At 35.2% G+C, this 27,617-nt stretch overlaps 2 protein-coding genes and 1 long non-coding RNA gene across 9 annotated transcripts in view; 1 reads left to right on the top strand and 2 right to left on the bottom strand.

Moving 5' to 3' along the window:
• LOC123541046 (uncharacterized) overlaps positions 1 to 27,617 on the top strand; it is a 330,808-nt gene that overhangs the window by 40,819 nt on the left and 262,372 nt on the right. The gene's annotated exons all lie outside the window — the stretch shown is intronic.
• Positions 8,139 to 10,816, bottom strand: LOC123541087 (uncharacterized). Its single transcript, XR_006684433.2, has 3 exons — positions 10,397 to 10,816; positions 9,091 to 9,172; positions 8,139 to 8,560 (listed from the first exon to the last, which is right to left on the bottom strand). It is a non-coding gene; the product is annotated as an uncharacterized LOC123541087 (long non-coding RNA).
• On the bottom strand, positions 15,957 to 18,983 carry LOC123523209 (uncharacterized). Its single transcript, XM_045300913.2, has one exon. It carries the CDS (start codon positions 18,981 to 18,983, stop codon positions 15,957 to 15,959), a length of 3,027 nt encoding a protein of 1,008 aa, XP_045156848.2.

Here is a 27,617-nt window from a genome sequence, read left to right on the forward strand (position 1 = left end):
AAAGCCTATTGCAATTAGAGAAACTGATAGCGAACAGCATGGATCCTGGCCAGACTGCGCGGATGCCCAGGCTGATCTGGGTCCATGCTTGTCGCAAACCCATTATGTCGGTTTTCTCATGGCGCGGCTCAATTATAAATACCACTGATTTCACACGCAACTAATCAAGTATATACATCCAGAAATTGAGGTTATATCGGTTGCTCAATCCAGATTGAAACGGATTTTGCAAAATTAGAAGGCGAGTCGTGGTATGATGATCTGGGTATTTACAGATAGCCACAAACTATATATTCAGTAGCTTTTTAGAATAGAAAATAAAGTTTAGATGATAAGTTATGTAAACCTTTCACATAACAATTTTATGAATACAAGAAGGGGATCGTAAAAAGACTTAAGTAGTTCGAGCTGATGTAGTTGATACGATATTACATATCTACTGTCTGTTATGTAATCAAACAAACTAATTCTGTTACAGTTATGCACGTTTCTAGTCGCCACTATTGCTTTGAGCTGAATAACAATCAGTGACACGAACTCGTATGCCATTGTCACTGCGTCAACATATTAAAACGTTGTCGATGTATTATTAAGTTAATACAATGTACAAACTTTTCATATGTATTACTTTATTTATACAGAGAAATTTAAGGCAAAGCATGCATGCTTAGAAGTTTCGTTACATGTTCGCACAAGAAACAATCCATAACAAGTTCCATAACAAGATATATTTACCGTATAGATTTAGCAATTCCTCGAAAAACCAGTATGCATTGTACTTACATGGTGCATGTGCAATATAAACTTGATCTCACCCTGAAATATTACTTTCAATCAAGAAGGCTGCATGTACAACTTGTTTCTTGAAAGTCTTTATTCAACTTCATTTGCAGTCGGGTTTGATTGATTCTTCTGTTATTTCGTATTTCAGTTCTTGCTGCATAATTGCCTGCTTCAATTAGCTGAAACTCAAATAAATGGAATTCGTGCGTGCTCGACAAACAATTTTGTTATATCCTTTCTTGTGAAAGAAATCGCTATGCATCTTCAATGCAGTATCAAGCTTTTGACATAATTGATTTAATGCTGTTCGTTGCACGAATTTCGGACACTAAATAAATCAATGATTTCCAGTAATTTCCACTCTCCCAGATTCCGTTAGAAAATGTTGCTAACATAAGTGTGTTAATCAGTATAATAATTCTAGATGTCATTGTAAAAGAGTACGTTTGCGTTATATGACTTGTTTTAAAAGTGTTATTGCTGTTATTTTTGGATTTTATTTAGTTTTATTATCTTATTTTGGTTTTCAACATTATTGCATGTATGCAAATGTGTTAACTGGCACTATTGTAGATGACAAGTTAATATTTGCCATGTTTTTCGTACAATATACTGTATAACCAGAGAAAACATGTTCTTGTGATTTGAAAAGAAATTTAACATTTTATTGATCAATGAAATAAATATCACTGTCATTGATCAAGACAAAATCAAATTTCTTTAAAACTCAGAAATTAAATGACTGCAATTTACAGTTTGTGTTGCGAAGTAAAAAAAATGTATTTTTAATGTTTAGGGAACTGAAATGATTTAAAGCAACCAGCATCATTTCCATGTTCACGTATGTCCGGATAGTTTGGATATTTAAAGAGCACATGAATCTTCGACTTTAACGTAATATAATGCACGAGCGCACTTTTAATGAAGAATGATCGTGAAATTATCATTTTTGTATCAATCAATCGCGCCTTTCAGTTAATATTCATTTATTAATATAATAATTTGTACCAGGTGCCTTTTCCATGAAATTTAATCTTTGGTAGCATTTTGCGGTATCAAAGTACTCCTGCGAAATCTAACACTGAAATATCGGAAGCGCGGGGAATAATACCTAAATTTTATATGCCAACAATAAACGACAATATTCACAAGGTGTTTTCTGCGGAAAATAAAGTTATTAAGAAATAATCATAGTGTAATTTAAATAACTGTACGTAGCATATCCTCACCAATCTATCTGCACTGTAATCCTAAATCGTGGAGGAAAGTCAGTAATTGGATAAAATGTAGAAAGTTCTTTCAGCGCCTCATTATCTCGAACAGGATGTCGGGGAAATTAAGTACACTACCGATTTAGCACGCAAGTAAATCAAGTATATACACCCGGAAATTGAAATGAGTTGTTCAATTCAGATAGCGTTCTTCCTTTATTATATGTCAAATAGACAACATTATACTTTAAGCGTCCGCTATTATTTTGTTTTGGTTATGTTCCATGTGTGTAAAGGATATTGTATTCTGTATACAGACCCTTTATTTTGTAGTAAGAAGAAAATACCTTTTACATAAATATGTCCCCTTTCTCCTCAAAACATACGAGCTGAGAATAAGATTTGCTGAGATAAAGTTAGACATTAATATAATAAAAATATTCTGTTTTAATTTTAAGAAAGATTATCCAGTCGGTAACCTGATTAAGGATCCTTTATAATGTTTTAAGTAACTATTACAACTGCAGTCTTTAAGTGCCGTGTGGCGTCAATTAAATGTATCCCCGTACTTGTACTGAACATTGTAATAATGTCTGGTCCGTTGGGATCATAGAGTCCTTTCGACCTGTATATTTAATAGAATTCTGCTGAAGTGAATGTTGGATGAGGAGGGTGGTGGTTGAGGGGCACTGCATATTTCATTACCTCATGAATAGTCTCAATCAAACCTACCTGCAAAATATACTTTGTTACGTTCTGTGCTTCCAAAGGATATATCTTATATTTAATTCTTTACTTTGAATATCATCTTTATGTGTCTGTATTGGCCAAAATGGGTTTGAAGTTATGAACATAATGCTTCATGAATAGTACTAAGCCCTTTTGGCGAGGAACGTTTAAGTTGAGTTAATAGAAGTGATTAATGAAAACAAGCACAGGACCGTATATTTTCGTTGACTTTAACACCAAAGTTTCGGTAAATAATATTGCTGCATATCCGTTCCGCACATATAACGTAATAAAACGTATTAGCGTCTGATAGCCCTTTCACGCTTCCGTAGAAACAACATTTATTACAAGAAATTCATTTTGTAATTATTTCTGAAAAGTCTAGGTCTGCAGCTCTCAAATGCTGAAATATCTTACATCCGAGGCATATACTGACACTTGCAGACAACGTCAGAAAGGACCCCTTTTGAACGATTTGACGAAGTTCCAAAAAAACTCCATATACCTTGCTCCGTTACGGACCCCTGTGGAATTTGTGTTTATTCCGAGTTCAAATATGTTTTTCTAGATGAAAAGCTGTCATGTCGTGCTAAAGCCCAGGTATTTTCAAATCGTTAGAAAATGCTGAAAATGACCCCCATTAGCAAAGAAAAAAGAAAAGGAAAACAAAAGAAGTATATGCGCATATATTTTGACGTGGTGACCCCTGCGCACGACCACTGACTATCGACCAATGCACAGGCGACTTCGTTTTCAAGTTTAGCCTGTCTACTTTCATTTTCTTTACTTCCGGAAATATCAGATGGTCGAGTGACGTCGTTTTTCTGTTGTGTCAAAAACATACCTATGCCTGGCGAGATTGCATAAAAATGTGCTAGGTATCCTAAGGATATAAGGAAAATCTTTTTTTCCTCTAAAATGAGTGTTTTGTCGAACTTTTTAACACGTTTGTACGAAAACAGACGTTTGAGACAAAAATAGCTATAAAAATGCATTTAAAGAAATCTGTATATCCTTTCCGCACCATTAACGTAATAAAATGTTTAGCGTCTGATGGCCATTTCACGCTTGCGTAGAATCAACATTTATGACATGAAATTCATTTTGAAATTATTTCTAAAGTGTCTAGGTCTGCAGCTCTCAACTGCGGATATATCTTATGTCCGCGGCATATACTGACACTTTCAGACAACATCAAAACAAGACCTTTTGAACGATTTGACGAAGTTCCAAAGATCTCCATATACCCTTGCTCCGTTACAGGGGTCCTGTGGGATTTGTGTGTACGCGCATACATTTTGACGGGGTAACCCCTGCGCGTGACCACTGACTATCGACCAATGCACAGGCGACTTCGTTTTCAAGTTTAGCCTGTCTACTTTCATTTTCTTTACTTCCGGAAATAGCTAATGGTCGAGTGACGTCATTTTCTGTGTTGTCAAAAACATACCTATGCCTGGCGAGATTGCATGAAAATGTGCCCGGTGTCCTAAGGATATGTGGTTCGTAGATTTTAGTAGCCGTTACAGTTAAATTATTAATGAAATGCAAACCACAACGGAAACAAAAATCTTGAACTGATTTTCATATTATTCAGTTAAATAAATTTAACGAAAACATTTGTAGGTCATTTTTTCTCTGCCTAACTCCAACAATTAAAACAAAAACAAAACCCATTTAACAAACTTTTCAGATATGCTCGATTCTTTTTTGTTTTGTTTAATGTAAACGAGAGCTAGAGTTATCGAACGCCAGCCTTCAGCAAGTCTCCAAGAACAACTTACAGCCTCCCAAAGAATGAGTTTGACAACTGGCGAGGTTCGAACCCAGAGCAAATGGGCCAGTGTGGCCACAAGCCTAATCAGACCACCAATGCTGTTTATCCAAGCTTGAATCTTTTATTGTAGAAATAAGAAACATTAAAAGCAATATAGCTAAGCTATGGCTAAATGTTACATTACCTTTGAATTTTGCGACTTTTGCGTTTCTTATATCGTTGTCTGGAATTGTTTATGTAGCCAATTTCCTTGTTCAGTATCTGATTTCTCCCAGCTAAATTTTAGCGTAATTGAAATCCTGCGGCTGCAACTGTATCTTGTTTTCAATCAGTGATATAGTTCATGCATCTAAACATTTAATAGATGTTACATATAAATATATGTTGGCAGTTGCCAAGACGCAGTTGGGCTAATGCTATGAACATAGATATTTATGCATCACACAGGAGTAACTAAACAGACAACCCTGAACGGACATTCTATCTCCATGCAATGTATTAATAGATTTCATCTCTCATTTATCATTAGTATTAAACAATTAAAGTGTTTATCACGTTAGCCTTACACGTCATACAATTAACAATGCGAAATTTTATCTTAAAAACAGAAAAGTCTAGTTTTAGGTTCGAATACTACTTTATTGACAACTAGTAAGATTGTAATTTATCAGATACACTACTGAGGCGTGCACGAAATGTGCAAGACTTTGACTACATACGCTTTCTTTTTCCATTTTTGTCTGTTTAGGTACAAGTACATGAACCGTTGGCAATATCATCATAAGTTCGCTGAATAGTTAATGCATATACGCTATCTATTCAGGTATTACTTTTAGATTTTGTGACTTCATTTTTCATTTTGCACATTACTTTCGAAACGATATGGTATAAAAAAAGGTGTGCAGAATAAATATTAAATATTGCATTGATAGTGAATGAAACTTACATTACACGATTATGTCAATAAATTTTTGCGATCATGAACAAAGCTGTTAAAGGGTCATAATGCCTTTGTTTAAAATGTGCTTACCTTATTTTCTATTATGAACATAGGATATATCATTTGCTTGTTTAATCCTATTTTCAATGTTCTTTTTCACATATATTTGTCTTAGGTTAGAATGCTTGAACAACAAAGTAGAAAATATCATTACGTTCTCTGTTTTGAATACGTCCCATTATGGCTTTAAGTTCATAAGTAATGTAAAATCTCTCTTCAAAAGAATGTAAAATAAAGATAAAAATTAGATACACTTACTGGAACTTTTGCTTTATCACAGAACACAGAAGTTATGTATTGTACAAAGTAATAAGAAGATTTAAATTCCATATTGTGTTGTTGAATATACCTGAACTAATTCGAATTGAAGTAAAGATATTTTATACTCTTACTTTTATAGTTTAATACAGTATACAATCCAATACAACGGTTTGCCAAGTTTATGCAAAATATATGTTCAAGCCGTGTAAAAGTAAAAATTGTTTTAAAGTTTTAAAGTTGGTTTACCTTTAAGTTTTATCTTGTGTAAAATGTTTACTTAAAACACAAAATCAGTCAAAACACTCTAGTTCATAATGTACGTGTAGTTAAGAGGTTAAGACTTGTCACCCTTACAAGGTAAAATAAAATAGAAATGCTACTTTTTTGGATAAAAAAGTCCAATCTTGTTAAGCTGTGGACGTATAGAAGAGGTTACAGTCTCCCTTATTGTGCATCGCTTCGCAATGGAAAATAAAGGCGAGACTGTAAATTATACATACTATTAAGCAAGACGGCAAAATTTTGCATCCCAAAGGTCTTCAGTCGTCTGAAATTGCAATCAAACCGGATTGATGTTATCGTTATTTTAGGTTTTAATTTCATTTTCTTTCGTAAATTGGAAACATCCAAATAGATGAATTTCGTACGTGCTAGAGAAGCCTTTATTTGTTAATTTGATAATATAGAAATGAACGCGACTCCTTGTGTGCTATATTTGGTAAGTTCAATTAAAGTTTTGAATACCTCTCCTTTCTGGAGGCACGAACTGCTATTCATCATCGAGAAGAAAATATCACGAACAAGACATAAATGAATTAGCCATTCTTGTAACATGCATTGTTGTTAATAAAATATTTGAATTCTTTGGAGTAACATTCTGCTATCCTGCCGTATGTTGATAATAGGAAGCTCATACAATTATCTAAGAAGGTTTGTGCTCAACTGTGGCCGCTTTAAAAACTTTGTGTCAGTAGTAAACACAGTGCATTGATAGACTGACATGCTATCTTTTGTTTGCATTGTTTAGAATGACACGCTGTCTTTCAATATCAATCAGTCAATAGCACTTGCTGTGTTTACCCCTTATAACGTTTCTGAGAGTTTGAGTGGTGTAAGGAGCAGTTATAAATATTTCTAGAAATATTATTCCCCTTAAACTGTATAACAATTTCTCAAGTACTGATACAATTTCTTCATTTTGTTCAAAAGGGTGCACTCAATATTAGTTTTGAATTTTTTTTCAGCAGCTTCTGAAATCTTACAAATACCCTTTGTATGCTAGCAGCCACTGGTATTAGACTGTACGCTAATATAAGATTAATATATTTCTGTTGCCATGGTACCATCGACTGCATATGACAGACTTATACAGGTGGTGATTTTCCTTCACTTCATGCCCAATTAATCGTAAACGGAGGTTCCACATGCCTACCACAACAAAACTGGCCAAAGTGTATCGGAAGACTAATGTTGTTTTTTTCTCACCTTGGCATGCTGCTGTACTCCCCGATAGGTATACATGCATTCCATATATATGTGCTTTTCGTGGTCGTAAAAGTTTTTTTACCACCTAAAGAAAACTGAATGTATTTTTTTTAAAAGTAAATTCATAAAAAGTAGGTTTCCTTCATAACGGAGGACTTTCAGAGAAATTTGCATTCGCACGTTCAGTTGTGCCAAAGAATAGTATAAACAGTAATACAATGTATATCCTATGAAGTAACTGTCGAAAGCCATCTAGGAAACCCAAACGTTTCAATATTATAAATAGGATACCTTTTATGACACAACGTTTGCAGACATCGTAAAAGAAATCAAAACAACTAGTATGTTTATGATGGAAATGTTTTCCATTTTGAACATAGAAAATATCGAAAAAGAATAAGCTACATATCAAGAACGTTGAAAGTCAGGAAGGCCACAATTTGTTTCTTGAAAATCTTTATTCGTCTCCAATTGCAATCTTGTTTGATTGATAGCACTGTTATTTCACATTTCAGTTTCATTTTGCTACAGGATCGCTTGCTTCAATTAGATGAAGCCCAAATAAATGGATTTCGTGCATGTATGAGCAACATTCTTGTTAAATTTGAACGTCTCTCCTTTCCTGTGAAACAAACTGCTATTCATTATAAAGGAAATATCACGACTTGGGCATAATTGATTTAATGTCGTTTGTGTCACGCATTTCGGAAATGGATCATATTATTGTTCTCTGGAAATTACATTTACTGTCGTAGGATTTATGATGATAGAGGATGTTACTTACATGCGATAGTTCAGAATGGCAGCTTTAAATGCCTTTACTCACATTTCACTGTGAGTAAATCAATTATTTACTAATTTCGTGTTCCTATACTACAAAAACAACAACAACAACAGGTTTTAGGTAACAGGCATTAGTATTTGGCAGCATTTCAATCGGTAACAGGCATTAGTATTTGGCAGCATTTCAATCGACATGTATTGGCAGCAAAAATATATATTATATTATATACAAGCGGTACATAAAGCTACTTCTTAGATATTAAGTAGCGAAGTGTCTTTAACACATCTGCACTTGAATGTTATTTTTACGTACATAACTCCATGTAACCGAATAAGAATTGTTCACATTATCCATAAAGGTTATGAATGTTCTGCGTCATTATATAGATCCTGAGGGCGGCAAATGTTCCAATAGTAACTGCTTCTCAAACTACTTATTACGTAAAATTCCATTCAAGTTTATTGTTATTTGTTCTGTAGGAGATATAAATAGTAGGAACATGACCAATGCGATGTGTCTGACATCAGTATCTGAAAAAGACTAACTACATATGTTAAATATAATGTCAAAATTAAGCAAAGACACAATATCAAAACGTATGCAGCAGTTCTTTGCAACTGAAAAAGAAACAAACTTCATCATTACTGAAGAGACTGTAGACTTGCTTGATGCTGAAAGAGGGAGGGTGGGAGGGTTAGTATGCAACAAAAACAACTTCGGTGTGTAAGTGCCAAATACCTAGCCTCAAGTGATTGACAAAGGCGAAATCCCCAATAAATAACGCTATAGAAAATCGCTCAATCGAAACAAAGAAGCGCGAAACTATCAAACCTTGAAAAACATAGACTAGCTTAAAACCCAAAATAGACTAGCAACCACATACTAGTAACAGCGAAAAACGTAAATAATTTTATTTGTATAAGTGTGATCTATTAAGTAGGATTATTCGTCCCAAGAAACAGATTAAACTCGAAACTTATATGAATACTGGAAATCTGTAAAGTATTACTAGACCAATTTCAAGTTGAAATATTTTGTAAGTAATGATAAATGAACATACCACATCATTAAGTCCGTCCAAACGGATTGTCCTCATGCCCGGTATATCCACCGTTAAAGGTAACATGCTTACTACGGTTATACTGTAATGATAATTATACGAATATTTACAATCGTAGTCTCTGACACAAATTCATACCAAACTGACATTACCACGAATCAATTGTCTTTTGTCATAACTGCTTGTTAAACAACTTCCTCACAGGTCAAGTAATTTTTAACCATATATGAAACTATTACGATTGTACAAATCAACGGATGTTTGTATATCAAGCCTAATTTATATTAAAGAAGACTACATTTAGTAAAACGCCTGCTGGTCTAAATCCGGACGAAGCTAAAGAGAATACCATAGAAACATATTTGTACAGTTCATGCATACACACACTTACAGAAAAAATATTGATTAAAGATTTACTTTAGTAACGAATGCCGATGTCATGTGAATATCAAAAGAATGCATATTTATTGGATGTACCTTATATTAAACTAAATATCGAGGTTTCTGTACAATAACTTTGAAAGCTAAATGTTATAAACTTGTCGATTTTCAAAACAGATTTTCTTCAGTTAGGCCTGCATAGTGTTTTAATGTCAGTTGGATGTATTTCACTATTTCAAGCCCAATTAATCGTTTATTGCAAAGGTAGTATCTTTTATTTATGTTTTACAGAATAAAACCAATCAGCCTGAATGTCTAATTATGCATTTTGTTTTAATATTTGCTTATATCACTAGTTGGTGAATTTTCTGTGTTGAATTGAACGAAATGCGGTCGTTGATATTATAAATCCATCATTTTCCCTGTCATAGTCCAATAATTTGTATTTCAAAATTAAAGAAACATAGCTACAACGCGAAAGTTGTTATTTCACTTTGAAATTTAACCTGTTGTGAGGAATGACAAATATCAAAATATAGTTGAATTAGCCTTTAACAGCACTAAATGTAATTGACGGATATTTTGACAGTATTCTTCATCCTCCCTGCAATGCCCTTGGCAAATATATAAATATTAGGGTGCTGTCTTATAAATTTAAATTTATTCAGTGAGTCGAAGAAAATATAAAAAGGCGAGGCTCTAGCCGAGACTTTTATTTTTTTGTAAACGAACTTATTAAATTTAAATTTATAAGACAGTAAACAAATGTTCTATTTATCCTACCTTCTTATCTAAAATTCAAAATTTACCACCAGCTAGATCTGAGTCTGCCTTGCAAAGAAAATGAATAATTAATACGACCTCCAAATTACACAGGTCTATAAAAACCTAAATATTATAAAATAAAAGCGGAAAAAAGGCTAACCTTGTTTTGTTTTGTACCCGACCTCTCTGTTCTGCTGAACATGAAGGAATAATTTCAATTTACTGCAAAGTGAAGTTTTATCCGAAGTTTAGTTGCAAGTCGGATACCCATTCTCACCAAGCAAACGTTAGACGTGACTTATACACAAGAAAATAGGCAAAACCGATTCCTCGATGATTTTATTCAATAACATTCAATTCCAGAGGCAATTTATTCCTTGATTTAAGTGCAGAAAGCTAAAATCCTGAACAAACGCTAGATGAGTCATTTTGCGCTTCTCCGGGTGTTTCCGTTATAAAAACGTTTGTGGTAATTGAAAACACGGTATGCATACGCTATACATTAGTGACATGGTCTCACGCACTTAATAAAAGCGCGTTTATAAAGATAATTTCATAAATATGTCTTTTAGCAGTTATCCTCAAAATCAAGATGGCGTCGTTTAAAAAAAAAAAGTAGTCCGGCAAGCTTTATCAAGTCGCTGACCTGATTAAGCAAAATTTACCATACCCCTTGATTTTTGCCTTTATTTTGCAACTTTAGATGGAATTTGTGTCTTTATTTTCAACTTTAGATGGACTTTTCTCTTCCGTTTATTTCAATATTATTATGTCAGTCATGTTTTTTTTCCTGGTAGTTGTACTACCAGTGATATCGGACGACTGCATGTCGATCTTGATTTAAATAAATGTAGTTTATTACATTAACCTAGGATACAATCTGATGTAAATTATGTTGCAGTTTGAGATTATTACAGCCGTAAAGTGCTAGACTAAGTGCTCTCATAACGGAGTGAAATTGTTAAATCTACCGCGATTTTTCTCATTCAATTTTTTGGAACAGCATATGGACCAGAGCGGACTATAATATTTCTCAGAAACCTATATCGTAAGGCTGTGGGAAACGCGAAAAATATATTAACATGGTTTGATTGGTTGCTTCAAAAATGGTGTCCGTTGTAAAATGATAATCTGGAATTAGATTCAAAGCTTCAAATGGGCGGCTTGAGTCAACTCTAAGTCGGCCGAACATACCAGGTAGTCTTCAAAAATAAAAAGAACAAATTATCACGGATGAAATATGTCCCTTGTCCATTCACCCCAATAAGAGACCACATCCATTAAGAGGCCACTTTTGTACTTTCCATTGGACGGTCTCTTAAGACAGGTAACACTGTACTTTAACGTATCATCACAGTTCAGTATTGCCAAATCTGACATTTGTTTACGTCTGACTAAATATGGTACATTACAGTACATAATCAATGATTACTATCTCTGGTGAAAAAATCATTACACGAATTAATCACAACTATTGTTTTCAAAATATGATACAATGTAATATGTGTGTTTAGTAGGTATGTTCCACTTGTGTGTCTGTAAATAAAACTGACCAAAATGTGCGTTTTTTATAATATCACCTTGACAAGAAACAAATTATTGCGGAGAACAAGACGTTTGAATTATGTTTAACTTTTATATTACACTTTTGAGTTATGCGTCTGAAGCTTCTCTTTCATCATTGTTTGGAACTGAATTAGTTTTGTTTATATAACATTTTTCTTGTTTTGTATCTAATTTCTCTCTGCTATAATTTCTCTCTGCTATATTGCAAGCGGAATTAATTTCCTGTGACTGCAGCTGTAACTCGCTTAAGATCAAGGCCGTGTATATCACTGCACATTTACAGATGTCTGCATTCTGTTGACTGTCAATGCTTTACGATAGCTGAAATGGGGTTTTGGAAAAATATGAGATGTCTGTAGTATGCTTATAACACAGTAAAACCTGTTAAACTTTCTTTTGATAATTAAATTTGAGCAGCACCACGAGAAAACCAGCATTGCATTTGCGACCAGCATGGATCCATACCAGCCTGCGCATCCGCGCAGTCTGGTCAGGATCGATGCTGTTCGCTTTCAAAGGCTATTGCAATTAGAGAAACCGTTAGCGAACAGCATGGATCCTGACCAGACTGCGTTAATCTTGATAAATAATATCTTTTGTAAAGAAAACTGCTTCTTAAATGTCGATGGGTATCAGAAAGTTATCTGTTGCAGATTTTTGCATATTGACTATCAAACAAATATCTTACAAACAGCAGAGATGAAAACACATACATGTACATACCTCATAAGATTGCGCGAATTTATTCCTTACTCTAACAAGTACAAGCATTAACATAATCGTGCTTTATGCATCGGCAAAAACATTGGTTGAATGATGTATGTTTTTCCTTTTGATTGTACAGCTTTATTGATTTTAATAATATGTTGTCGATTTCGTCTCCAAATCTGACATCTGTTTACTTCTATCTAAATACAAGACATTACAGTGCAATATCAATGATTTACTGCTTCTGGTGAAAAAATCATTAACAATATTTGTTTTTTCTTAATACGTCTTTATGCTGCTGTAGCCAGTTTCGGTTATATCTTATTATTGTTATATTTCATGTTTTCTTATGCGTTGTAAGTGATACTATTATTGGTAAACCCTTTTCGTCAAAACATACATGAAATTTTAAGGTAATGTTCTTACGTATTTGTGCAAATGAAAACATAGCCATGAAATAAACTGTTTAGTATTTTAAAAAATCAACATTTGCTTGGCAAAAAATATAAGTCATATTTTGGAAACGTATTTTCAATGCAAAATAACCTCCCTGAAAAGGAAATGCTTGAGAAAACAACACTATTAACCAAGACGGTTACAATTTCTTGAAAGTCTTTATTCCCTTTAATTGCTATCAAATTTGATTGAAAACACTGTAACAGTAACAGTTATTTCACATTTCAGATTCATCTTGCCCTCTTTGACTGCTTGTTTCCATTATATGAAGCCAAAAAAATGGAATTTGTGCGTGTTTGAAAAACATTTCTGGTAAATTTGAACGTCTCTTCTTTTCTATGAAACTTAACGCTATTAATTGTGATGGTTTTATCAGAATTTGGTTATTATATAATAACTGGTTTAATGTCATTTGTGTCACGTATTTCGGGTAGCTAATTTTTGAATTCTGGAAATTCTATTTATCATCACAGTTAACCTGCCAACATAATGTTTACAGGCTTTTACCTATAATCGTTTAATATGATTGTTTAAAGTAAGATGACTTTAATATGAAGAAGTCAGTATCGATAAAGTTGCAGTTAACGTGACCAAACGTAACAAATACCAGAAAACAGACAAGATGTAAAAGTTATGCTGTCATTATAGATTACCCTTTGAGTTATTAGTCTGCTACGTTTCTTCCATCATTTTCTACAACTTTTTAAATGAATTAACAAAATATCTTATTCAGTATTTTTCGTTGAGCGGAGCAACTGCTGTTGTATATTGCCTTGAGTCACAGAACGTCTGCATCATCAAACAAAGATGCATTTTCTGCTTTAAAGTTGCAAATAATGGAATACCCCATTTGACAAACACTTGTATGCATAATATATTAAAACGGGTTAAACTGTAAATTTACCACTTTACTCTGTCAAGCTGACAAACTGAGTATACATCTGACTATATAAAGAAGTTTTATTAACATGTACAATGTTAAATTAAAGACGGAGGCAGATAATGTTTGGCAGTATATTCAAAATAAATCTAGGCATATTTAAAATTCGAAAAAGTGCCATAACAACTCCTGTAGTTCTGAGGGAATATGGCTAATATGAATAAACTTGTTCGAGTATGCGGAAATTTAAGCGGTTTATGCTACCCTATGGTTTTCTTGCTACTGGCCATTCCTGCAGCGGTGCTTAACAGTGTTTCTATATGCTTTTTTATTATCTGTCTGCTTTGTATATGTGCGTACTCACTTTTACACCCGTACATACACTGTTGTGATGTTGTGTTTAAGGAAGGATGTGTTCTATATTCTACATACTATCAAAGGGCCGATAAAACACTAATTTCACGAAAACGACTATTTGTTCAACCACGTTTATTTTTTTTATTTCGATCAACTCGATTAATGATAAATTCGAACAACAGAATAATGTTCTACAAAAATTGACCATTTATCTTCACAACATCCCCCCACCTTGATAGCACATACATTGTAGCGTATCAACAAATACTAATATATAATGTTCTTTAGCTCTTCTTGGACAGTTCAGGAAAATTATCTATTATGCAATTAGTTCTATTAAGTTCTGTTGGCTTTAACAGTTTAATGGACTTCTAATGGAACATTTCGAGTTGCATTAGGAACTTGTATGATTATTTCCATTTGGAATACGTTGGAAAGTGTAGGGATTATTATGCCCTTTAACACATACTTTCTTTTATATACTATACAATAAACACTTTACACACTTCTGTTATAGCACAGGGATTATTATGCCCTTACAAGTGCTAGTTTATAAACTATTCAGATTAATTAACACTGCTTTTCTGTATGCTTCACTTTGTTTTATGTACGTAATTTTAATACATGTACCGCGAAGTTTAAAACTGTCATTCACTTTGTTTACTGCTCATTTCCTTGTAATAACGCTAAACGTGTTATTGGTCGTTTGAGAATATTGTTTCCAATGTGAACCTCAGCTACTCGAACATGACCATCCCGTCCTGGAAATACCTTCGTGATTCGCCCAAGATGCCACTGACCTCTCGGAACGTCTGGATCAATGACCATAACGATATCCCCTACTGTGAAATGTCGAGTACCCAGAGACCATTTATTGCGTACACCAAGTGTAGGAAGATACTCTTGGAGCCAACGTTTCCAAAAGTGTCTTAAAAGTTCTTGAACGAAACGCCATCTACGTTGTAGATCTCTAGAACTAACATTGTTAATATCTGGTGCAAAATTGCCACCAGCCTGTCCATAGAGAAAATGATTTGGCGTCAAAACCGTGTTGTCTTTTAGATTCGAACTCTGATACGTTAAAGGCCTGCTGTTAATCAAGCCTTCCGCTCCAACAACTGCTGTTATCAACTCTTCATCTGTGATGTCACCGTTTTTCAGTATGGCGAACAAAGCTCTCTTAGCGCACCGAACCATTGATTCATGAGCTCCGCCAAAATGGGGGGCATTTGGCGGCAAAAACTTCCAGTTTTATACGTTTTTCATTAGCATAATGAATAATGGCGTCTTCGTCCAGTTGTCTGTACAGTTCTCGCAATTCATTCACGCAACCAATGAAGTTGCTACCGTTGTCTGAAACTATAGTGTCAGGAACACCTCTCCGACTGATAAATCTATACAGTGTGTTCAAGAAAGGGTTTGTGTCCATATTGTACGAAATTTTCAAATGCACAGCCCGCGTCACTAAACATGTGAAAACACAAAGATACCGTTTGAGTCGAACTTTCCCACGACCTTGCTTAGTAATGAATGGACCCGCGTAGTCCACCCCTATGTTTGCAAACGCCCTGGCTGAATGACTTAAACGTTCAACAGGTAGTGGTGCCATTATTTGCTTGCTTGCCTTTGCTTTACGGCGTCTACATTCAGCACAAATGTTCTCCCACTGTCGAATTTCTTCGCGTGCCGATATAATCCAGAATCTGCTTGATAATGATGACAATGTTTGGTTTGTACCGCCGTGATTAGCGAGCTAATGGTTCTGTTTCACTATAAGTTTTGTGATACTATGTTTTCTTGGCAGAATAATTGGGTATCTAACGTCATATGAAATGTAATCCGCGTATTTTAGCCTACTATTACAACGCAGTAGACCATCTGTATCTAATATGGGATTCAGCGGAGCCAATTTGCTGCTATTAGGAATAGCTTTACCTTTCGAAATGCACGTATATTCTTGTTCAAAACATTCAATTTGGGCTATTCTTATAAGTCTTTTCTCTGCCTCTCCGATTTCACTTAAGCACAGTTCTTTTGACAACCTTCTATCTCTCTTTGACATTTGACAATTGTCTATGAATCTATTAATCCATGCACTAATTCTAACAAAATGATTCCAGTCTGAATAGTTAGTAGGATTTAGCCTATCTTCTTCTTTCGTAGTAATTACAAAATTGTATTTCTTGTCAGTTTCAGATTTTCGTTTCATTTCAACTTTCACTTCTTCAGTCATTTCAAACTTATTTTCCGGCCAGTGTTCCTCTGCATATTTTAGAAATTCTGGTCCGTGCCACCAAAACGAACAATCTGACAATTCTAGGGTTAAACTTCCTCGCGTTGTCAAATCTGCTGGATTATTCACTGTTGGTACGTGACGCCACTGACTTGGAGATGGTATTTCATGAATTGACCCTACACGATTTGCTACAAACGTTTTATACTGTCTACTTGCTCCATGAATCCAGTAAATCACATTCATACTATACGACCAGAATACCACGTTTTCGACTGGCATGTCCAGCACATCACATATTGCCTGTGTCAACTGTAGTCCAAGGCTAGCAGCTAACAATTCAAGTCTAGGAATACTTATGGATTTCAAAGGAGCGACCCTGCTTTTCGAGGCTATCAAATTCACAGTCTGTCCATTATCTCCACCGTTTACAGAATATACAACTGCCCCATATGCCTTAGTTGACGCGTCGACAAAGGTGTGTAGTGTACTATCTATCTTTATATCGAGACACCTTGGCACTTGTAGTTCATTCAACTGTTCTAGTTCTGAAAACCACTTTTTTATTTCCTCAGACAACTCTTCAGACAGTTCATCATCCCAGTCCACTCCAGTCACCCATATGTCTTGCATGATCATTTTTGCGCGCACAGTGAACGGAGTGAGAAAACCTAGTGGATCAAACAATCTTGCTATGTTTTTCAACAAAATTCGTTTGGCTAATTTTTTTCCCGAGACAAGCGATAATGTGTTACTGAACGAAAACACATCTTCCTGAGAATCCCAACTTAAACCTAATGTTTTAATTGCTGGTAATTCACTATTTGCCTTAACCTCAGCTTTATATGCTCTTTCATCTTGAGGTATTTCAGCTAAGACTGCAGTTGAATTTGTCATCCATTTTCTTAGGTTCATGCCAGCTAACTTCCATAATTCTGACAGTTCATGATAAAAAATCATTGCTTCATTTTCATTTCCTACAGAGTCCATTGTATCGTCCATGTATGTAGATTTCATCACACTCTCTGAAGCTCGAGGAAACTGTTCTTTAAAAGCTTTTGCATTTTCTTGAGCTACAAATTGAGCTAAGAAAGGAGACGCATTTACTCCAAATACTAATCGATTGAATTCATACTGTTCTGGTGGGTCACATTTTGAATTCCAAAGAAATCGATGGAAACGTCTATCAGTTTCAAGGATACCGACTCGAAGATACATTTCTGCTATATCGCAAACAATAGCCACTGGCTTCTTTCGAAAACGGAGAAGAACATCAAACAATATCTGCAGTTTTGGTCCAGCGTAGACTACATCATTCAGACATACATTTTGATACTTCGCGGATGCGTCAAACACGATACGTACTTTTGTTGTTTCCTTTTCAGGTCTAATGACTGGGAAATGTGGTAAATACCATGACTGGCTATTTTGTGGCACAGATTCAGTTATCTTTGTAATGTACCCTTTCTCTTCATAGCTCTTAATTATCTCACTGTATGCCTTGCTAACTGTTGGGTTTTTATTGAGCCTTCTTTCAGTGTTCTGTAAACGAGTCAGTGCCATATCATAATTGTTCGGCAACTCAACATTTTTCTCTTTCCATGGTATTCCTATTTCATACATTTTTTCTGTATACTCTATTGTATCTTTCGCTTTTCCAAGAGCAACATTTTCTTCTTGTGACAGTTCCGGTTTGTCCACTTTTACATGTTCTATTTCCCAAAACTGCTTAATTGTTTCATCTAATGTGCTACCGAAAAATGTGAAGAAATTTTTATCTTCTTCAATACTTTGCGATACGACTGGTCCCACGCATGTCCAACCTAGTGGCGTTAATCTTGCGATAGATTCTCCTGGCGCTCCCTTAATTTCATTCAATGACCTGTGCAAATCTGAATAATCGATGCCGATCAGTAAATCTACTTTACTTTTCTTTGTAATGTTTGGAAATGGTATTCCCTTCAAGTGATCCCATCTTCCGAAATGTTCATTCCAGTTAACTGCTTTCAACGATCTAGTTACATTTTTAGTAGTGTTTGCTTCTATGTTCATTTTTAGCTGTCTATTTTCACTTTCAATACAAAATGCTACTGTTTTAGTTGAAAAACTCTCTGTCCTACCGTTTAATAAATTAACTTTCACGGTTTCCGTGTCTCCATCTAAACCTAACTCATATGCAACATCTTCATTTATGTAAGTTTTAGAACTTCCATCATCTAATAATGCATTAATTCTCAATGTTCGCATTTCAGTTGATATAATTACTGGAACTGTTCTCAAAGCAATTTTACTATTTGCTTGTCTGCTGGTAAATGCTTGTTCATCTGTGTTTGTACCTGAAGTAAATTCTTGTGCATTTACATTCAAACTAAAGCCCTGTTTTGATTGGTCATTGGTTGAGTGCAAAAGTTTATCATGTGTTTTCACACACCCGTCTATGTTACATTTTCTGTATAGACGACATTCACTTCCTCTGTGATTGTTCCGTAAACATCGAAAACATAGGTGTTTTTCCTTTGCCATCACCCAACGACTTGGAACATCCATAGCTTTAAATTTTTCACATTTGGTGTGTCTCATGTTCATTGTCACATACCCCACAGATTTTCTTCTTTTTCTCTATTTGTGGATTAGCATAGTACGATCGTGTTCTAGCACTTGATTTCGGTGAGTATTTTCTCTCGTTTTCTGACCTAAGTCCATGAATTGTTTCTGAAGCAATAGTAAGGTACTGACTTTCTTGAATCACCCAATCCTTTAACTGTTCAAGTGATTCTTTCCTTTCTGAACTTCCTATCCACCTATGGTATCTCGCTAACACAGTTTCTGGCATTTTCTTTTGAACACGCATGTACAGTGCTCCATCATTTATATCTCCATAATTTTCTTCTTTCATATTTATTATGGCAATGTCTAAAATGTCCGCAAATTTTTCAATCTCTTTAGCATTTTCAACTTTCATAGGTGGGAAATTTTCTAATTCCTCCATAAATAGCGCGATTAGTCTCCTTGTGCCTCCATATTTTCTTTCAAGCCTTTCTTTTGCTTTTTCATAGGCTACTTCTGAATGTCCTAAGCCTTCTACCGTTTTCAAGGCTTTTCCTTTCAAGTACTGTCGCATTTGTAAAAAATTATATTCCGGTGACGCATCTGTACTGTCAATGCAAGCACTGAACGCTGCAACCCAAAACGGAAAATCTTGCTTATTTCCATGAAATACTGGTATCGCGACTCTTTTCATCTGGCGTGTTAAGTCTAAATCTAGTTGCTTTTTATCACTTGTGTCTTCACCTGCATCTGACACTACCTTTGTTTCATTCTGCAAGGCATGATAGTCCTTTATAACTTTATCGTACTCTTTTTCAATAGCTTCAACTTCCGACATAGTAGAAACCATTTCTTTTGTTTTCGCTTGCAATTTGTATTCATTACATACTTCTTCTATTGCCTCCGTGGCACCATCCATTGCAGTCTCTAATCTGTCTATTAATTCTTTCATTAGATCTGTGTCCGGTGTTTCATCATTCATCTCATCTATTAATTTGTTTTTTGTTCGTGTGAATTTTGCTTTACACCGAGATTTTTTTCATTTTCAGTTCAACAATTTTTGATGCATCTTCATGGCTTTTAATAGCCTCTTCAGCTTTCTCCAGCTCAGTCATCTCGATTTTATTTTGCAGGCGTTATATGTTCCAAAAATCTTGTTATTTCACAAAATATTCGAAATATTATTCCTGTCCGATTACTATTACACTTATTTTGGAGCGGCGATTTAACACCCTTCTATACAGTTTCTATAGTCAATTTTCTTACTAAACAACCTCGCTCTGCTACCATTAAATGTTCTATATTCTATATTCTATCAAATGGCCGATAAAACACTAATTTCACGAAAACGACTATTTGTTCAACCACGTTTATTTTTTTTATTTCGATCAACTCGATTAATAATAAATTCGAACAACAGAATAATGTTCTACAAAAATTGACCATTTATCTTCACAACAGGATGTGTTCTTGGAATATGGCAATTCCTACTGAGTCGTTGTCCTTTTTTTAAAATTGAACAGAAAAAGGTTATTACTCGTACTGAAATATCCAACAAATAGCAAATACTACTCGAAATTCATAAGGTACTATTTTCATTCCTTTATATATGTACTGGCCGAACCTTTCGTTTCATTATCTTCTGTTTTCGGAAGAAATATTAATAAGTTGCTTTTGCACAAGGTCTTTCTATAGACGTATTGATTTTAGATTTTCTGCTAAGGTTTTATAGTTCTTATCATCAATATAATAGTACAGTCTTCGACTTCATTACTGTTAGATAATAACCGTGTAGCTTATTATTACCCATAAGAAACAGCACAAAAAGAGTGCAACGTGAATGAATACTAAGTAAGCCCACGTAAATATAGCATTTGTTTCGAACTGAAAGACTGAATAAGAAAAACTTCAAACTTGGTTTCAATTACGTTTGAACGGAAATTTCAAGATACGATACTTTTGTTGATAAAATAGGCCTATTGTTTTAAGCGTGGATCTTGCAAGCTTTCGCAGGTACCTACCTGTTGAACGAAAACCAAATGTAAGCTTACTGATTGACCAATTAAGGGTCAGTTTGATTTAAGTTCATGTGAGAAAATCTGAAAATCAGTGAGAGAACGCTGTAAAGCACTATGCTTTTTACGACCGCGGTAATTTTATGTTTTCATATTAACAAGTCTAATTTTGACAATAAAGAACACAAATGATTGAACACGTATCTAATCACTTGAATGAATCCGGAAATAGAAATTACGTCAATAGTTCTTTCCAGATAGTGTAATAGGAAATCGAAAAGGATTCATATAATGCGTTTAATGATCTATGAGGTTTTCATTAACTAGAAAAGCAGTTTCTTTGTACAAAAACAGATCAAAGTGTATTATTTGCTCGAATGAGACATATTTCTAAAACTACATTTGAGCCGCGCCATGAGAAAACCAACATAGTTGCTTTGCGACCAGCATGGATCCAGACCAGCCTGCGCATCCGCGCAGTCTGGTCAGGATCCATGCTGTTCGCTTTTAAAGCCTATTGGAATTGGAGAAACTGTTAGCGAACAGCATCGATCCTGACCAGACTGCGCGGATGCGCAGGCTGGTCTGGATCCTTGCTGTTCGCAAAGCCACTATGTTGGTTTTCTCATGGCGCGGCTCATTTGAATTTCCCATGGTGAAAGGCCGCATTCCTATGGGAAAATATCATTTCTCATAGGAAAGTTTAGTTTTCAATGTTGACTATTGCTTTGTTAGTGGCATCAAATCAAATTGAAAACTTTACTTCTATGATAGCGTGTGCAGAAGTACTTGGCAATGCTGTTTTTGCCATATATTGGCGTGGCAAATTAAAATTGGCGGCCATTTTATATGGAAGATTCTAGACGAATATAGTGATGCTAGATCATGTGACAAACTTCTATTTTGTAAAGTCATCAGGTTATCACTTTTTATTACCAGAAATTTTATTACTAGATAAGGCTAAGCTGTACTGTTAACAGTTTTATTCTAACTCCTTATGCCATTATCACAGAGGTTTGTTATAATGCAAACGATGTTATCCGTAACATTAGAAGGTTATGTCATATTTTCATGTTTTATATGACTGCATGTATGAATTTTGTCAAATGTTAACGTAAGGCAGATTTTATATGGAAAGCAATATCCATGTTTTCAAAAGTTAATAGCATACACATTTCTATGAAATTAATAAAACAGTAAATTCTTATCAACACAATGTCATACATACGAATTCTCGGCAGCTAGTTAATTTAAAACATAAGTTATGTTTTTAAGCTCATTTTCACTAAGGAGCTATAAAGTTGTATCTGAAAACATTAAACAAAGATAAAAGCTAGAGAAATAGACCACTATCAATAAAAAAAAAGCTACAACTGGACTTTTGAAAGTCTGTATTCCTTCCTCTCCGGTAGCTATTGCATATGACTGATCGCACTGTAATTTCACATTTCAGTTACATTTTGCTACAGGATTGCTTTCTGTCCAAATTAATTGATTTCTTGCGTGTTAGAGGACAGTTTTGATACAGTTATACGTCTCTCATTTTCTCTGAAACAAACTGCTATTCCACTTGAAGGAAATATCAGGAATCGGGCATAATTGGTTAAATGTCATTTTTCCTACGCACGTCTGATATCGAAAACATTGTTATATTTATCAATACCCATTTCACCTGACAGTATAACATTTGGAGAGTATTGCTGACATGATGTTATTCAATGAGTAAGTTACAGTCTCGTCTTCTAATTGTTCATCACGCAGACTGTAACTTACTTGTTGGGAAATCAATTTAATTGATAGCTTAATGAGATAAGACTTATTAATTTCATATATTAATGTGTTTATGTTCACATTTATTACCTTATCCCTTCCATTGTAGGTTTTATCTATTAACTATGTACATTCTGAATTGGACCATTGTGACTGATTTTGTTCTTAAAGTACATCTGTCAGAAAAGTTCCAGCTAAAAGGTAAAAACAACCTTAAAAATCGACCGAAAATTCCCAATATTATATACATTTAATAATAATTTGCATATTTAACGTTTTGAAATTATAAATAATTGAATTGTGTACGTTATTAAAGCAATAAAAACACAAACGTTTCAGTTTCTGCACTTCCATTCTGGCCCAAAGTTAAATCAGCTCCTTGTTTTATCAGGTTTTATTAAAGGTATGATATGGGATTTCAATTTTATTTTGCACAATAATACATCGCCATGTTCACTGGAAAGACAAGGAGTACATTTGCAAAAGAATGCTTTATTTTAGTAACATTAATAGGTACCAGAAATTGACTTATCATATTTATTTTTAAGTATCCCTCTTCTATTACATTCATTTTTCTTATACGTATCCTCACAAGTCAATCTGCAATGTAATCATATATCCTTGAGGGAAGCCGGTATAAAAATTGGATAAAAACGCTACTTATTTCTATCGAGCAAAAATTGTATGTTCGCCGTATTGGCATTAGGTTTATATTATTATCTTGGACAGGATGCCAGGAAAATTAATTAAAACTACTGATTTAACTAGCAGCCTATCGAGTATATACATCCGGAAATAGAAATCACATCAGTTGCTTAGTTCAGATAGCGTTATAAGGAATCTGAAAACACAGAATTTTAGGTTCTATATCAATAGAGAGCTTCCGAATAGATGGAAATATATTGCTCATAAAAGGAACAAGATATCATTTTCTGTAGATTTTCCCGAATAGGTAAGGCTCAGCTATTGTTCAAATACAAATGAGCCGCGCCATTAGAAAACCAACACATAGGGTGGACGGATAACTCAGTGGTTTGCACACTGGCCTTCCAATCCTGAGGTCGGGGGTTCGATCCCCGGCAGCAACTCGGGAATTTTCAGAAACGCTTTTCAGTGTTTCCCACCCAACTAGAGGTGTACTGGTCAGAAACCAGGCAATTCTTGCGTGTATCAGTGCTATACACTGGGCACGTTAAAGAAAAAGGCTGTCTATTCGCAACGAGCTAGGCTAAGATAGCCGGACAAGCCTTATCTGATTTCTACGGAATTCCGTTGGGGCCATCGCCTTTGAATGTGTTGACCTGAAACGCGATACTCGATAGTACGATGATGAAAATGCGAAATCACGAAACTACGATATCGAAAACGCGACAACACGATGATGATAACGCGATACTACGATAACGAAAACGCGATAATACGATAGTACGATAATGATAATGCGATATACTATCGCGTTTTCACCATCGTACTGTCGCGTTATCACCATCGTAATATCGTGATATCGCGTTATCGTTATCGTAGTATCGTACTATCGCGTTATCACCATCGTATTGTCGCGTTGTCATCATCGTACTGTCGCGTTATCACCATCGTACTATCGCGTTATCACCATCGTACTGTCGCGTTATCATTATCGCACCATCGCCTTCCGGTGCGCATGCGCATGCTCAAAATGAGAAGATCTTCCAGTACAGCAGTACAAATATACGAGTTTATTCAATTTCATTTTAACAGAGGCTATGCCTACAAGGAAATACTTGTTTTATTAAAATCGGATATGTGAACCGGAAGGCGATGGTGCGATAATGATAACGCGACAATACGATGGTGATAACGCGCTAGTACGATGGTGATAACGCGATAGTACGATACTACGATAACGTTAACGCGATATCACGATATAACGATGGTGATAACGCGACAGTACGATGGTGAAAACGCGATAGTATATCGCATTATCATCATCGTACTATCGTATTATCGCGTTTTCGTTATCGTAGTATCGCGTTATCATCATCGTGTTGTCGCGTTTTCGTTATCGTAGTTTCGTGATTTTGCGTTTTCATCATCGTACTATCGGATATCGCGTTTCAGATCAACACATTCAAAGGCGATGGCCCTAACGGAATTCCGTATATTTCTGATCTCTCTGTCGTGGGGGCTTTGTCTCAGTATGTCCCTCTGGTCAGATCGCTCTGTGTCTGTACTAGTAGAGGATGAATTATGCACCCTGTGTGGCTGCATTTGAACTATGTAAAGCGCCTTTGAACGTGAAATTGATCATGAAAAGGACGCTATATAAATCTGGTATAATAATAATAATAATTGCATTTGGGACCAGCATGGATCCAGACCAGCCTGCGCATCCGCACAGTCTGGTCAGGATCCATGCTGTTCGCTAACGTTTTCTCTAATTGCAATGCTGGTTGCAAACGCACTATGTTGGTTTTCTCATGACGCGGCCTATTGAATGATAAAGGGCGACACAAAATCACTTAGAAACAAATAATTATTTCAATGAGTTTCATGATCCATATGATTTACACAGTATTCCTGTCCGAATGAATAATAAAAGGTTCAGAGTCTACAAGCATCTACTTGCAAAAGGATATATATTAAACAGCCCATAAATATATATTTTCCTTCAGTAAGCGTTCTCGCATGACATCGGTTGCATTTTTGTAACGTGCTCATGTCTTCTCATTACAATCATTTAGCTAGGGAGGTCTTACTTTTATTAAGAGATGAAAAAGGCTTGATAAACCTAACACATCTACACATGCTGTTTTCAATGGATAAAAGGTAAAGCAGATATATAGTTTGAACGTTATATAGCTAAACGTGGCTAAGTAAAAACAAAATAGAAAAAAAACATTAACCGACAGTTGAATCGTGTGTTTGCAGCATATCTTTGATCATTGTTATTACCTTTTGTTTTGTATTTACCGATTTTTTTCTGTTCAGTATCTGATTTAATGATATCCTGTTGATGCAGCTGTTTCTAACTTTGAATCCAGGACAATTTACAAAATTCATCGAGTCCGATCACAAAATCTTGGAATAAAGAATTGTGAATAGAGAGGTAGCGATTTTATACGTGTGCTTTTACGCGAAAGTGTACATAATAGTAATTTATTATAGTAGTCCATATCTGTAACTTACCGAAAGACACCACTTGCATCTTGTTTTTGCAATTTAATCCCTATTAATCCAGGACGAAATCAAAATAGTTCTAACATGATACAACTGAGAACGAGAATATCTACTGCACTGAGAACTGCTTCTTAAAGATATATATCAAGCCAAATTGTGCCTCTAATAATAAATGATTTTCTCATGATACCGGAGAAATTACTGATTGACATGTTGTAAATACAGTGTACAATTTTGAGGTCATATGTGACAGTTTTCACTTGCAAGTGTGTGTTACAATTTCATGATACTTAAATATGGTACTTCCGGTGTCCTTTCGGGCTTTATTTCAAGCACAAACGGGTACCGGGATAGAACCAACCATCATTCATATGCGAGTTGGATGGCTTTCTCACATGAAGACATTTTGTACCTCAAGTAAGGTTCCGAACCCAAAGCGGTGTGGTGCGAGTGATTTGAAGCCAGAAACCTTACCCACACGGCAACGGAGGTTCACATTTACAGTCTAAAACTGTTCCTTCTGTATTTAAGTAAAGATCCATGAATTATCTGATCATAACGGGATTACTGAACTGGGTTAGATAGAAAAATATGTATCAAAACGTTTGAGTTCAGGTTGCAGAACGATAGAAAATTAATTTAATGAAAATTAATAAAAATCAAAGTAAGGAGACAAAGACTAGCACAAGTATTTTAAGATGGTTTTAAACTACTCAATGTTGTTCTCTCGTTTTTTCTTTATGCATCAACAAAACCATTGCTTTAATGAAAAGTTATTGCATAGAGGTATTGATTTTAGATTTTCTGCCATTGTTTTATAGTCAATTTCATTATAATAACACGTTGTTTGACTTGTTAGCTTTTTAGGAGCTAAACATATATCTCAAATGAGGTGCATTACAGTGATTACTGCCTTCGATGAATGCATTAATGTTGCTTATAAATTATCAAGAAAAACTAAACTTTCTAAAACCAATATAAAATACATCAGTTACTACGGTGTTCCATTTGGACAATCGTGACATTTTATTGAATCCTAAACCGCGATGCACGATGGTACAATGACGAAAACGCGACGGCACGATGATGAAACAACGGTGGTACGATGGTGAAAACGCGATGGCACGATGATGACATCGCGATGATTTAATTATACGATGATGAAATGTCGATGTAATATCGCGTTTTCTTCATCGTACCATCGCGTTTTCATCATCGTACCATCGTGCCATCGCGTTTTCACCATCGTACCATCGCGTTATCACCATCGTGCCATTGCAGTTTCAACATCGTACCATCGCTAATTTCACCATCGTGCCATCGCGTTTTCACCTTCGTACCATCGCGTTTTCACCATCGTGCCATCGCGTTATCACCATCGTACCGTCGCGTTTTCACCATCGTGCCATCGCAGTATCACCATCGTACCATCGCGTTTTCATCATCGTACCGTCGCGTTTTCACCATCGTGCTATCGCAGTATCACCATCGTACCATCGCGTTTTCATCATCGTGCCATCGCGTTTTCACTATCGTGCCATCGTACCATCGCATTTTCATCATCGTGTCATCGCGTTTTCATCATCGTACCATCGCGTTAACACCATCGTACCATCGCATTTTCACCATATTACCATCGCCTTCCGGTGGTCATGCGCAGTGGTACAGTCTATGTGTCAATAATATACAGGCT

The sequence above is a fragment of the Mercenaria mercenaria genome, chromosome 1, assembly GCF_021730395.1.
Source record: "Mercenaria mercenaria strain notata chromosome 1, MADL_Memer_1, whole genome shotgun sequence".
Lineage (NCBI taxonomy): Eukaryota > Metazoa > Mollusca > Bivalvia > Venerida > Veneridae > Mercenaria > Mercenaria mercenaria.

Bases quoted from the DNA above. Each gene is read 5' to 3' on its own strand.
- LOC123523209 (XM_045300913.2), bottom strand. From the start codon at position 18,983: ATGGATGTTCCAAGTCGTTGGGTGATGGCAAAGGAAAAACACCTATGT.